A 12,527-nucleotide genomic window follows, 5' to 3' on the forward strand; every position below is an offset into this window, starting at 1 on the left:
AAAAGGTATCTCTCACAGAAAAAGCAAAATATAACAGAACAATGTTATTAATTTTGAACATTTTTGAAATGATTCAAAATTAAAAATAAACAAAAGCCCAATAACAATGCCTAATGGAAATTAAAAGACCAAGGAACAGGCAAAAAATACATTTTTCAAACCAGATGATTACAGTTCTTTTTCAACCTCCTATTAAACTAAGAAACAAAAAACACATTGCTTTCTACCCACAGTTCCTTGTCACAATTTTTATTTGGAAAAATAAATAAATTAATACAGTACATACATACATACATACATACATACATACATACATACATACATACATACATAAACAAACACAATTAAATGGAAAAATTATTTAGTAAGTCAAAAATAACCTTTCAGTGGGGTGTACTGAGATAATATATACTGTATGCATTATGCAAAACATGGTGTGCATTTTTTCACTTTCAAAACAAATCTAAGAATTCACTATCTTTCCTTTATATAAAGTGTACACCTAGTACAAAAAACTGTGTATTCATTGTCTGGCACAGACTTTTAGGAAAAAATGTATTTAGAAAAAAACTATTTAAATACATAATCTTTAACCACATAAACAGCAGCAGGGGAGACAATAAGTGACGTAAATTTTTTTTTCTTACCTGGCTCGCTTAATTCTTTGACTTCTGCATTATACAATAAGGATGAGAAAACGGGAGGGTTGTCATTGACATCATCTATCTTGACCACCAGATCTATGGGCTTTTCCACTGGGGTTCCAGTACTGTCCAAAGCATATCCTTTCAGCTGCAATAAAATGAAAATATTCACGTGCATATTTCTCTTACTAGAAGAGATGAAAATTCAAATTTTAAATTATTTTAATAAAGGTCCAATCAAATTGGGATAGTTGGCTTAGCTTTAAGAAAAAAACAATTATATGATAAAATTACAGTAATAAATAATAATACATTTTATTTATATAAAGTGATTTAATGAAGTTAAAATCAAAAATTGATTCATTTTCTGTACATAAAACACAGCACATGTACTTACAACAAATCGGTTATACTGCTCTCTGTCCACAATGCCCATAATACTGACTTCACCAGTTTTTTCATTAACAGTAAATAAGCGGAATGGTAGTTCATCGGCTCCTTTTCCTGATATTCTGTAATATGCGACTTTTAGAGCATCAGATCGAATCTGTTTAGAAAAAAGTTTGTATTATGGAGTTATTTTTCTTCAATATATACAACAAGCACTATGATTTTCAGATGTACTGAATAGGGGATTATATCTACGTTACACTGCATTATAATAACTCACTGAAGCCGTTATATCATTGTAATATTGTGTTTAGCTGTTAACAAGTCAAGACTTTATTAAACTATATTAACATAATGTTAATAAACATACTTTCAGTAAAATAGCCAGATTCTCCAGTAAGACATAAATTTATTAAATAAAATGAAATATATATTACTTTTGCAATTGGATTTTTATTACTATAATCCTCATTTTCTCTTATTCTGATGGGAGGTACTATCCATTCTCTCTTTTGTCTATGATGTACTTCTCCATTTTCAACATTAAAAACTGTCAGTGTTGCCTCTCCATATTTTTGAAGAATCTAAACAAAGAGAGAGAAATAAATTAATGCTGTTTTCTGCAACTTAAATTTAAATAAAAACAAGTAGTACATACAGTATTCATTAAAATTAAATACAGGGTTTACTATTTTGTTTAAAAAATGCAACATTCTCAATGACAGATAGCAAATATACTAAATACAGGTTGATAAAAAATATTTAACACTGCAACTACTTTTGAAACCAGCTTTTTTCATGATATGGGGCTTGCAACAAGTCATGCAAAGCAAAAACAAAAATGTTCAGGATGGCATACAATTGCACCACAATATAAACTCACATACAACTTTGCTCATTCTCTTTGGCCCAATACAGAGGCACCTCTAAACTTACTGTACACACATATATCTGCACTGTGTGGTGGAAAAGCCTTTGATAAATTCATGTGAAGACATGTCAAAAACACAAACTCCACACAGTATTACTTTGTGCACAATTATTACATAATCTAAAAATTTAATAAAACACTACAGAAGCTTGCATACCAAGACCTCATTTCACCCTGCTATCTTTCAGGTATTGTTCCCTCAAAAATGAAACAGTTAAATATTTTATGCACCATGTGATCAGAAAAAGGGAAAGAGAAAATGATGAAGAAAAGAGGCCAACAATTAAAATATTGCCAACGATTAAAAAAAAGTTTTTTTAATGAAAACAGATCTGCATTGTTTTGAAAAACTTCACAAACTTCAAAGGACTTTATTGGACAGTTATCTAAAGATCTTGACCATACATTGTTCTTCTATCTCCTGTTAAATTAATCTTAGCCTGAAAGAACCTATTAATTTTTTACATTTAAGAGTTTTCATTCAAAAATTTACCATTGTTGTTTCTTGTCCTAGTGTGTGGATATAAACACAGGAAAATTCAGTTTCTGTATTACATCTTGCCTGAAGAAGGGGCCTGAGTTGCCTCGAAAGCTTGCATATTGTAATCTTTTTAGTTAGCCAATAAAAGGTGTCATTTTGCTTGGCTTTTCTCTACATTCATAATGGCTAACACGGTACAACAACCTAGTACTTTAATGAAAACAGTAATGCTCACTCACTAGATTACTTCTGTGGGTACTTCAAGTACTTTCCAAATATTTTTTTGTGCAACCCATAAGGGGTGAAGCAACAGCACAGTAAAGCAGAGTATTAAAGGCTGCCTAATGGACTCAATGCCCTAGGTTTGAAACGTGGCTACCTTGTTGTGAATGTGGTATATGCATGTGTTCCCTTTGTGCAGATGTTTTTTACTTCTACATTCCCATTTAAGATTCACTGGTAATGTGTAAGTGTGGGCCTATTTTGGAGTAGTGACCTGTGCTGAGCTGTTTCCTGGCTCTTGACCAATGCAAAGCATGCTTAAGAATGTTTTAAGTAATGTTATTAATTGTCAAGAACCAAACAGCCGATACATTTTCCATTAGCTTTTGATCACATAGTTATAAAGAAGAGCCTGCAAATGCTATCAGAGTTTTACATAAACTGCCAGCTGACAACATCATCATGCTCTAATCTTTAAGTCTTACCCTTTCTCCTCAAACTGTGCAAGAATGCTGCAATTTACACAAAATTGTTGCATCCAATAGGAAATGGCAGAGATGCTATTTCAAATATCATTTATTTTTTAAGCTTTTTGTACTGCTCTTTTTCAGTGGTATTAGAGATACAATAAAAACATCTACAGGTGTGTAACAAGGAAAAAAAAGGATGCATAATACTCAGATGCAATATTATGCTAGAAACATGAATTTATGGTACTTGGCTACACATATGTCTTACTGTACTGCCATTATCATAGTTAAATTAATCTGACTGAGTAATTGGTTACATGTATTTCAGCAGAAGTAAAACATTGAAAATGTGAAAACAGTAAGGCAATTTGAATTGCCTGCATAAACAGCACAGTTATTTATTAGTACATTTTAGACCTGATATATGCCTCTGGCTAAATATGCCCCTAAAATTGCACTGAAACAAATTAAAGGGATTATTTGTAATAATGGAGAGTGCAGGGGAAAGAGTAATTTTAAGAATAAACTGAATAGAGCATTTAATTTTCCAAGAAGGGATTTACACTCAGTAAATCTATGTTCACCAAGATTGTGTTCCTATGTATGAAAATAGTGGTGATTTGAAACTTCAAGAATTTGCCCTGGGGTCAGACAAGTGCAACATATAGTAAGTTAGACTTGCAAAAACAGATAAATACAGACAAAAACTGTCACACAATATTGCATCTTTCAAGGACTATCAAGTTTGAATTCCTTTTCTCTTTATTTCTACAATATACACAGCGTTCTAAATCCTTCTGAACACCTAGCATATCACACGACTTTGTGTTTTATTCTCTTTAAAGGTATTAAACCATTTTTCTTGATGATGTCAGAATGATGGTGGTACACCACTTTAGCACTGGAACAAAAAGAAAATGGATACACCAATTAAAACAACTGTAATAAATAGTCGCACTCTGCCAGTTACTGAATGCAAACGTATGGCAAGCTGAATTAACATTCAGAGGTATCTCAAAATGAATTTCAAATATCTTAAAATGCAGATCACTATTTAAGATCTGAAATTTGTTTCTTAATATCTCAAAATATGTTCTCTTACTTTTGAAGATATCTACAACACATTTTGAGATATTTAAATAAATTTATAGATAGGAGCAGCACAGTGGCACAGGGTGTGGGCGTGTTGTGTGTGTTCGCCCTGTGATGGCCGTTCCAAGTTTTTTTCTGGCCTTGTGCCCTGTGCTAGGTGGGATAGACTCCGGCACCCCACAACCCTGGTCTGGCTTCCAAATGTCATGCGAATGGCCAATTTCCCCATGGTGATTAATAAAGTACATCAAATAAAATCAAATAAATAAATTAAGCCAACTAGCAAATGACATGGCATTTTCAAATGTCTCAAATGACTGTGTGAATTTCAAGATATCTCAAATACTTTTTCAGATATCTCGAAATAACAAATGTGAGTTAATATGACTATGTCTAAAACACATTGATTACATTTCTAGATATCTTAAAATAACATACAGATCACTTTCAGATATCTGAAATGCATTTTAAATTACTCAAAATAAGTTATGAGATATCTTGAATTGCATCTCATACATCTTGAAACAGAATTATTTTCAGATGTCTGTGATACATTTAAAGATATATTAAATGTATTTCCAGATAAGTCAAAATGCATTTTGAGAAATCTCTAAAAGTTCATTTGTCTTGCTATACAGAGTGACCATGCAATGGAGGTATTACATCTGCATATTAAAAAAAAAAAGATATGTAAACTAATATACAGGCAAGGAAAGAAAATTGCATACTGTTTACAATATGTGCACCTATTTCAAACAGTTGTGTGTATCAAATCTTAACATGCAATTTGTATTAAATATACAGTAAATGTGTTAATCTGCAGGATCACACTCACTACAAGAATAACATGAAAATATATGACCACTGCATTCTCATTTTACAGTAAAAGTAAGTTGACTCACACCCAATAACTAATAAACGGAGATGAAAGGTAGATTTTTGCCTTATTACTGGTATAAAGGAAACATACCCATCTACAGCATGTCTGAAATTTAAATAAGAATTAAAATGAAGGTTTACAACTAATTTTTAACTGATAAAACATGTTAATTCTAATTGACTCTAGCAAATTTATTTGAACTCTAATTGCACTATAGCATAATCAAGGTGTGTAAATCTACTGCACATATATCAGAAGCAGACTGAAATAAACAAATAAAACCTTGACAGGGTTCACTTGACCCACCTTTATATGTACAAAGTCCACTAACAACCAGATACCAAGTGCACATTGCATATGCAAATTGTGCTCTCACTTTCCTTATCACACTTTTTTTATTATTACTGCAGTTATTCTATTATATTCATCTGTCTTTAGCGCACAACAGCTTTTCCTTTTTAAGATGACTACTATCTACACTAAACAAATGGAATCTACCTGTATTGTAGATGCTCCTGGGGCCTCATGTATGAACAGTGCGTACGCACAAAAATGTTGCGTAAGAACATTTCCAAGTTCAAATTGCAATGTATAAAACCTAAACTTGGCATAAAGCCACGCACATTTCCACGGTAGCTCATACTTTGTCGTACGCAATTTCTCTGCTCAGTTTTGCAGGCTGGCGGCACTCAGCGTCAAAGCAGTGCTACTGTTCCTGTGTGGTTATCCTTTCTTTTTTAGATCCACATCCCTGACGCGGCTTTATAAATACACTGAAATTAACCGCGTATTGTTTATTAGTTTAATGCATCTGATTGTAATTAACCTGTAACAATATAATGGTCCACAGAATGGTCAAACTATTCCAAATACCATAACTGCTTTAGCGTTGTTACTCTCACTGCGCCTTGGATCCCACATCGTATCATCTTTTTCCATATTACTCTCACTGCACCACTCGGAGTATTTATATCACTGTATCTGATTGTGAATCACAGCTGTACAGCAGCTGATCGGAAAGAGAATTATCGGTGTACAGCATCAAGCAAACGTTGCCTCTATTGGCAACGTTGTCTATTGAACTACTCTCATATGACAAACGCTTCAGAGCCTTTCTTGTACTGACCTCGCTGTTCAGAAACAGTTTCATCCCAAGAACTCTAAATGCACTCAATCAGTCCATCAAGTGCTCCTTGTAGAACTGTTTGTACTTATAAGTACAATTACCTCACTGTAAACTTGCGATAGTTATAATATTGCACAACCTGAGACACTTTACAAAGCGCGTATTTACATATGAGGACGATATCATTTTTAAGATGAAATGTAGCAAAATATGTTTATTATATTATACAGATAAAACTTTAAATACACGGTGCCGCAGTGCTAGTGAGCCACTGGTGCTCCGTTCATAGATTGTTCCTGCCTTGCGCTGTATTCTTGCTGGTGATGATGCGACACTGGAAGGATAGATGGATAGAATAATTAAACATGTACTACGAAGATATTTCAACGTTCCTTAAAAGTTTTGAAGAATCTGCATTCTAAGCTTACAGATGGCTTAACATCTATTACAGAGCTGATTGTGTGGCGATTGGGTATGTGGAGAAAGAAAAGTAAGGACAGGAATTGGAGGTTAGTATGTTTGAAAGAGACAGTATTGCTACAATAAAGTATTTCATCGAAGGTCGCACATGGCACAGCAAGCATCTTGCATGAGACATGAACAATCACTGCGCCACCGTGTTCCCATGTTTAATAACATGCTTTATATCCTATCACCATGAAAATATCACGTATAGATCTCAGTATTTGAATTATTCAGAGAGCTGTAACATCACGAATGTAATGGATTCTGTGTCCTGTCGGAGGAAGAGAAAGCCCAAAAGCACGTAGTGATTCACACACATAGAGCACATAAGAAGATCACATACAAAACAAAGCATTTAACGTGCTACTTTAGTTACAATGGGATTTGAGAAACTGGTTAATTAAACAATTTTAAGATGAAGTTTATGATGTTCTACTTTAATGACAAAATAAACTACATGATTAAAGTAGATTTCGAGATTGAAGTTGACATTTCGTGCTTTTTCCCCACTGTGTGCCTTTTTTTTCTCTGTACCCTAATAAGCTTTCATATGACACTCAGACGGTGGGCTATGACTCGCCTTTTCATGGCGACTTTGATATCTGACATCTTCTTTTTTAATTCAGGCACTGTGCAACTTTGTGAACGTGAGCTTTCGAGTTTCCCCGACATGCTATATCACTTGATCAACTTCCTTTTGTTGTTTATACCACTGTTTAAACCAACAAATAGTACGCTTTTCTTTGCCTCCACTTGGTATTTGCTGAAATTCTTCTATTTTCTCTCTTGATTTTGCCAATGCCTTTTCACAGAAGGCTGAGCTTAAGGGCTATTTATATTGATTTGCATATTCAAAGAGGTTTAATTCTGGGAGGAGCTGAGGCGGGACAGCAGGCGTGTGCACGTGCATTAGTTTTCACACTGACCGGGATTTATGTAGCAGAAGAACGTGGAAGTTGGTGTACGCACAGATTTATGCATCTGGATTTTTTGTGCGTAAGCACATTTCCATTTTTGTCCATACGCCATGTTATAGTGTAAATTCTACGCACAGTGTTATACATGAGGTCCCTGGTGTTCTAGAACTTTAGCCTTCCCATAGTCTCTTATAGCCTTCCTTAATCCAAGTGGTAACAGCTTTTTGTATGCCTTAGATATTTCAGAATACCAAAACCAAGACATTGCACCCAAAGACATCTGTTGGTGAAAAACTTAACCTCAACCCAAAATAATACAAATAAAAAACACTTCTTTTTCAATTTTATATTGCACAGAAACAGGAGTGTGGTTAATAAGTGAGAGAAAACCACTCAAGCTTCTCTGGCTAGCCAACATGTGTATGCTTTTCCAATATATCTCAACCTTCTATTTTTTAAAACGTATCCAGGTCACTGCTTCTACTAACTTGGTAGTTTGCTTCCACAACTCTTCAAGTTAAGAAATGCTTCCTGACTTCAGTCTTAAATGCACGTATCCTCAAATGTCAACAGAGTCCTCAAGCATATGATTTAAATTACAGTATTTACATTAATCTATTTTCACAACCCAGTCACTCTACTCATGTTCACTGATAGCAACATACAGTCCTAGCAGAATCAATCACAAGGCTAAAATGCTTTATATAAACTGAGGCAATTTAATGATGCCAATCCCTGATCATACATTATTGTATTGTGGAATAAAACACAAACAAGCACACACAGTACAACAGCTCCGAAAATAGAGCACATATCTTTAGAATTTAACCTTTGGAGCAAGCCTTGTCAAAGGGCAACTGCTCTTTAAAGCCACCCAAGCTATACAACTGCAAACAGGAGTGGTGTTTTGTTTTTTATTACTCTTTTGGAAATGTCATCATTATGCTATTAAATATATTAGTTTCACATGTGGCAAAAATTACTTCGTTAAATCACTGTGAAAAATGCATAGTTTTGACAAAAAATATTAATTGACAACAATAACAGAATTATTGAAGTCATCAGTAATGCCATGTGTTACTTGTTGACCAATACATGACAAGTAAATTTATCTTGATAGGGCTTAATTATTCCTTAATTGAAACTTAATACAAAATTGTCACAACAACATTATTACAGCAGTCAGGTTATAGCCTATGTAATAGATAGTCTAATATGACTAAAAAGTGCAGGACTTTTATTCACAACCCAAGAGATAAATACAATCCTTGGAAGTCTATATTTTTATTTACTGAAAACGGCACAGAGCAAATATGTTGTGCCAAGTTAGTTATAACAAATAAATACATGAAATAAAAACCAAATCAATGTGCAGCTGAAATGTTGATGGCATTTACATTGTTCTGTAGATTGGGCACAGTATTGCAGTATGTTGTAAGACATTCAGATGGAGACATAATAACTAATATGTGTCATTTGGTCAAATTAAAATTGTCTCATCTCATCTAATCTATTCTTTAAAAAGGAAAAGTACTGTTTCATCATCATAACAGGACATTTTTTTGTTATTGGCTTCCCAGTATTAGAAAAGAAAGCAATCAACAAGATTATATAGGAAACAATATTGAAAGCCATCCAAATCTATGTTAACTGCTAAAAAAATTAGACTTCAAAAGAATATAACAGAATTGGCCCTGCTATGCTTCAAACACTTTTAATTGTTCAGTAAATAAGTCTGCATTCTCAGTGACCAGCCACAGGATTCAAGACAAGCGTCTCTGAGAGATTTTATGCCATAGTACTACCCATTGTGAAGCCAAAACTTTTTTATATCACTTATAAAATGTGGTCTGAAGCTTACTAAATAAACTAGTCACTTTGTCTACAGATTGCCTCCAAGTTGCCTCCAAGAATTTCCCAAAGGGAACTACGGCAGTGTGAAAGTATCTTTTGTTGGGTTGCTCCACACAGCCTCTCAAATTATTTTACCAGTTTTCTAGGTTTCAACTCTGTTGTTTGGTTAAAATTAATTTCTAACTTTACGGAGCCTATAAAAATGTGTGACTCATCACACTGACAATATGCTAATGAATTCCCAGATAAATTGTGAGAGTGTTTACTGTACATATTAAACACACATACAAACAGACTACATAGACACTACTGACAAAGCAAACTACAGCATAGTTGACCTTATTTCAATGTCAGCTGGTGTCACTTCTTCAAAAAGTGAAGCAATCACAAAATCTTTATGGACAATGTCATGTTAAAAAATATATAATTACAGCCTAGTGATTATATAAAAGTTTCTTCTTTTTTTGTTATCCACATTGTTTATTGAGTCTTACAAACGTCTTTAATAAATCTCAAATACAAAATCCATCCATTTACTTTGTGAAATGGTTTATGTGTTACAAGGTCATGGGAAGCTGAAGCTATAACCAACCCTAGATAGGAAACCAATACTAGCCTAGTTAGTAGTAGGTACACAGTAGGTACACAGTTTCGCACTCATTCCCACATAGCCAGCTTTGACTTAGCAGTCTTTGGACTATTTAACTATATCTGTACAAGCAGATGCAGAACACAACAAAAAAAAAAACACATCCAGGCCAAAACTCAAATCGAGTCTTGTGTGGTGTGTGTTACCAGGCTACCTCACTTCTATTACAATATGAAAAAAATAGTTGGTATACAAGTATAAACATCTCATCTCAATGCAACACTAATATATTAGACATAAAACACTCCACATTAAACAGTCATCTACCCTTGCTAATATTTTGCTACTCCTGTGTCCAAACACTGACTAACCATCCATCTATTCCTACACATCAGATATACTTTTCCAGTTCATGGCCAATTTGAATAACTGTCACAAAGCTGAAACACACTGTGGATGAGAAACTAGTGCGTATAAAATATTTCTTTAACAAACAAATAAATAAGCAGGTACTTGAAAAAGCATAACAAGGCAAGAATAATGCATTCAGAAATATTAACCCCTTGTAATTGCAAGTTGTATCTAAACTGCAAAAGCATGTTAGAAACTCTCCCTCAGGGCAAAATGTCACAAATTTAAATATACACAAAGGCCGAACCAGAATTTTTAGAGTTTTAATCTAATCAGTGCCCACTAAAGACATACACAAAATGAAGGTGAAAATGGGAATCAATCCTCAAAACCAGTTGACTTAGGCTTTATTTCCTTATACATAAACTGTCAGTTAAATGTAACGTATTCACTGGATTAATTAACCTGCTTATTACTTTAAGATAATCTTTTTCCAATAAAAACTGAGGATCCACTTTGTACAGCATTTCTATCAGCACATATCTACTCTAACTTTGTGACACTAACGCTCCTAAAATGTCATTAGTGTTTCTTTGTCCGTTTTGTTGCAGCGATCAGGTTTGCTTCTCCAACACCAGTCTTTGAATATGGCCGGTAATTCCTTTCGGACAAGACTAACATTCGTCTGGCAAGTGTGCGGAACTAAACTATCCTATATTTGTAAATATAGATATGCACACAAGCTAAATATTGTCATCCTCATTAACCAAAAAATTAAGATCAAATTTGTTTTAAATTTAAAAGTTTGTAATATTTGATAGAATACTACAAGGCATAATAATGTGAATCACTGGAACAGCTAGCGTAATTTTCTTTGAATGGCTTCAGAATAAATAAAAAAATATCATGTACTGTTAACCGCAAAATGCATATTTGACTTTTGCATAACTATACATTTTGCACACGAATACACTTTTTATACAAAAATAAACCAATAATACTCGTGCCTCGTGGTGTTATGCAGAAAATACCGCCTGGACAAAACACTTGCTATATGAAGCACTGAAAAATCGTCAGTTTTCAAATGCTTTTTCTAGACAACTAATAACCGTTTAAAGATTATTTAGAAACATCTGGAGTTAAATTGCGACACACTTAACTTAGCCGTGTTTTTACAATACGCCTGAACGATTTTCGAATTCATATATCGATTGGAACTGATAAATGCCCGTAATCGATTTGTTCTGGCAAATACAACTACACTGGGAGATCATCCGACAGACAAATCAGCAAAAGTTGACGCTCCCCCACTTCTCTCTAAGTCATCTGTCACTTAGTTTGAAGTGGTGATCGTGTCTTGGTTGAGGTGTTCTGAAAAAACAACCTCTCCCTAAAAATGAACACCGGAGCGCGTCCTTAAGGCCGCCATGTACACCTAAATAACTTCGACCACACAAGGCAGGTTAGCTTACTGTACGTTTAAAGAAACAGCAACAAAAAAACTTCTTATAAAACAATTTCGACAAGAAATTCTTCGCAGTGCACACAATACGTACACCAGCTAATGATTAAAAAACGTCGCTCGAATATTATTAAACTGCACTCACCGTCTGTAATACGACAAGCAATAAGCCAACGTGCAAAGCACGAAGAGACATATCGAGGAAGCCCTTTAAAAATCTCCTTTGATCCAAATGTTCGAACTTCTTGTGCTTTACTTCTTTTATTCTTGATTTCCTTCTCTTTTTCACTCAGTTTCTTTCTTTTACAAATCCGTTGTACGTAGTGTCCGGACGATTGTTACACACAGGACTGTATTCTGTCTACGAATAAAAGCAATGAAACGAGGTGCGTCATTTTCGTTTCAGCCACACCCAACCTGGGATGGTCAGGGAGGATTCACCTTTTTCAAGAAACTTTATTTCCATTGAAACTTGCTTTCTGTTTCTTTGTTGTTATGGGGTGTACACGTAACCTTCTTTAACCTTTTTTGTTAAATGTTTTGTATCATACGGGAATATAATGATCACTATACATATACAGTACATATATGCAATAACGCCTAGAAGTTGTTATACGGTATCAGAAAATACTAAAAGCAGAAAAGTGAAAAAA

The 12,527-nt window shown here is 34.1% G+C and overlaps 1 protein-coding gene across 1 annotated transcript in view; it reads right to left on the bottom strand.

Annotated features, from left to right (window-relative positions):
- LOC120530292 (desmoglein-2-like) overlaps positions 1–12,257 on the bottom strand; it is a 37,909-nt gene extending 25,652 nt beyond the window's left edge. The window contains exons 1-4 of the mRNA XM_039754661.1: positions 12,020–12,257; positions 1,472–1,618; positions 1,042–1,191; positions 648–792 (exon numbers count right to left, since the gene is read on the bottom strand). Of these exons, the coding sequence (XP_039610595.1) occupies positions 648–792; positions 1,042–1,191; positions 1,472–1,618; positions 12,020–12,070 (493 nt within the window). The 5' untranslated portion in view covers positions 12,071–12,257. The remainder of the gene's footprint in view (positions 1–647; positions 793–1,041; positions 1,192–1,471; positions 1,619–12,019) is intronic.
- Between the last annotated feature and the right edge of the window lie 270 nt (positions 12,258–12,527).

This window comes from Polypterus senegalus, chromosome 5 (genome assembly GCF_016835505.1).
Source record: "Polypterus senegalus isolate Bchr_013 chromosome 5, ASM1683550v1, whole genome shotgun sequence".
Classification (NCBI taxonomy): domain Eukaryota; kingdom Metazoa; phylum Chordata; class Cladistia; order Polypteriformes; family Polypteridae; genus Polypterus; species Polypterus senegalus.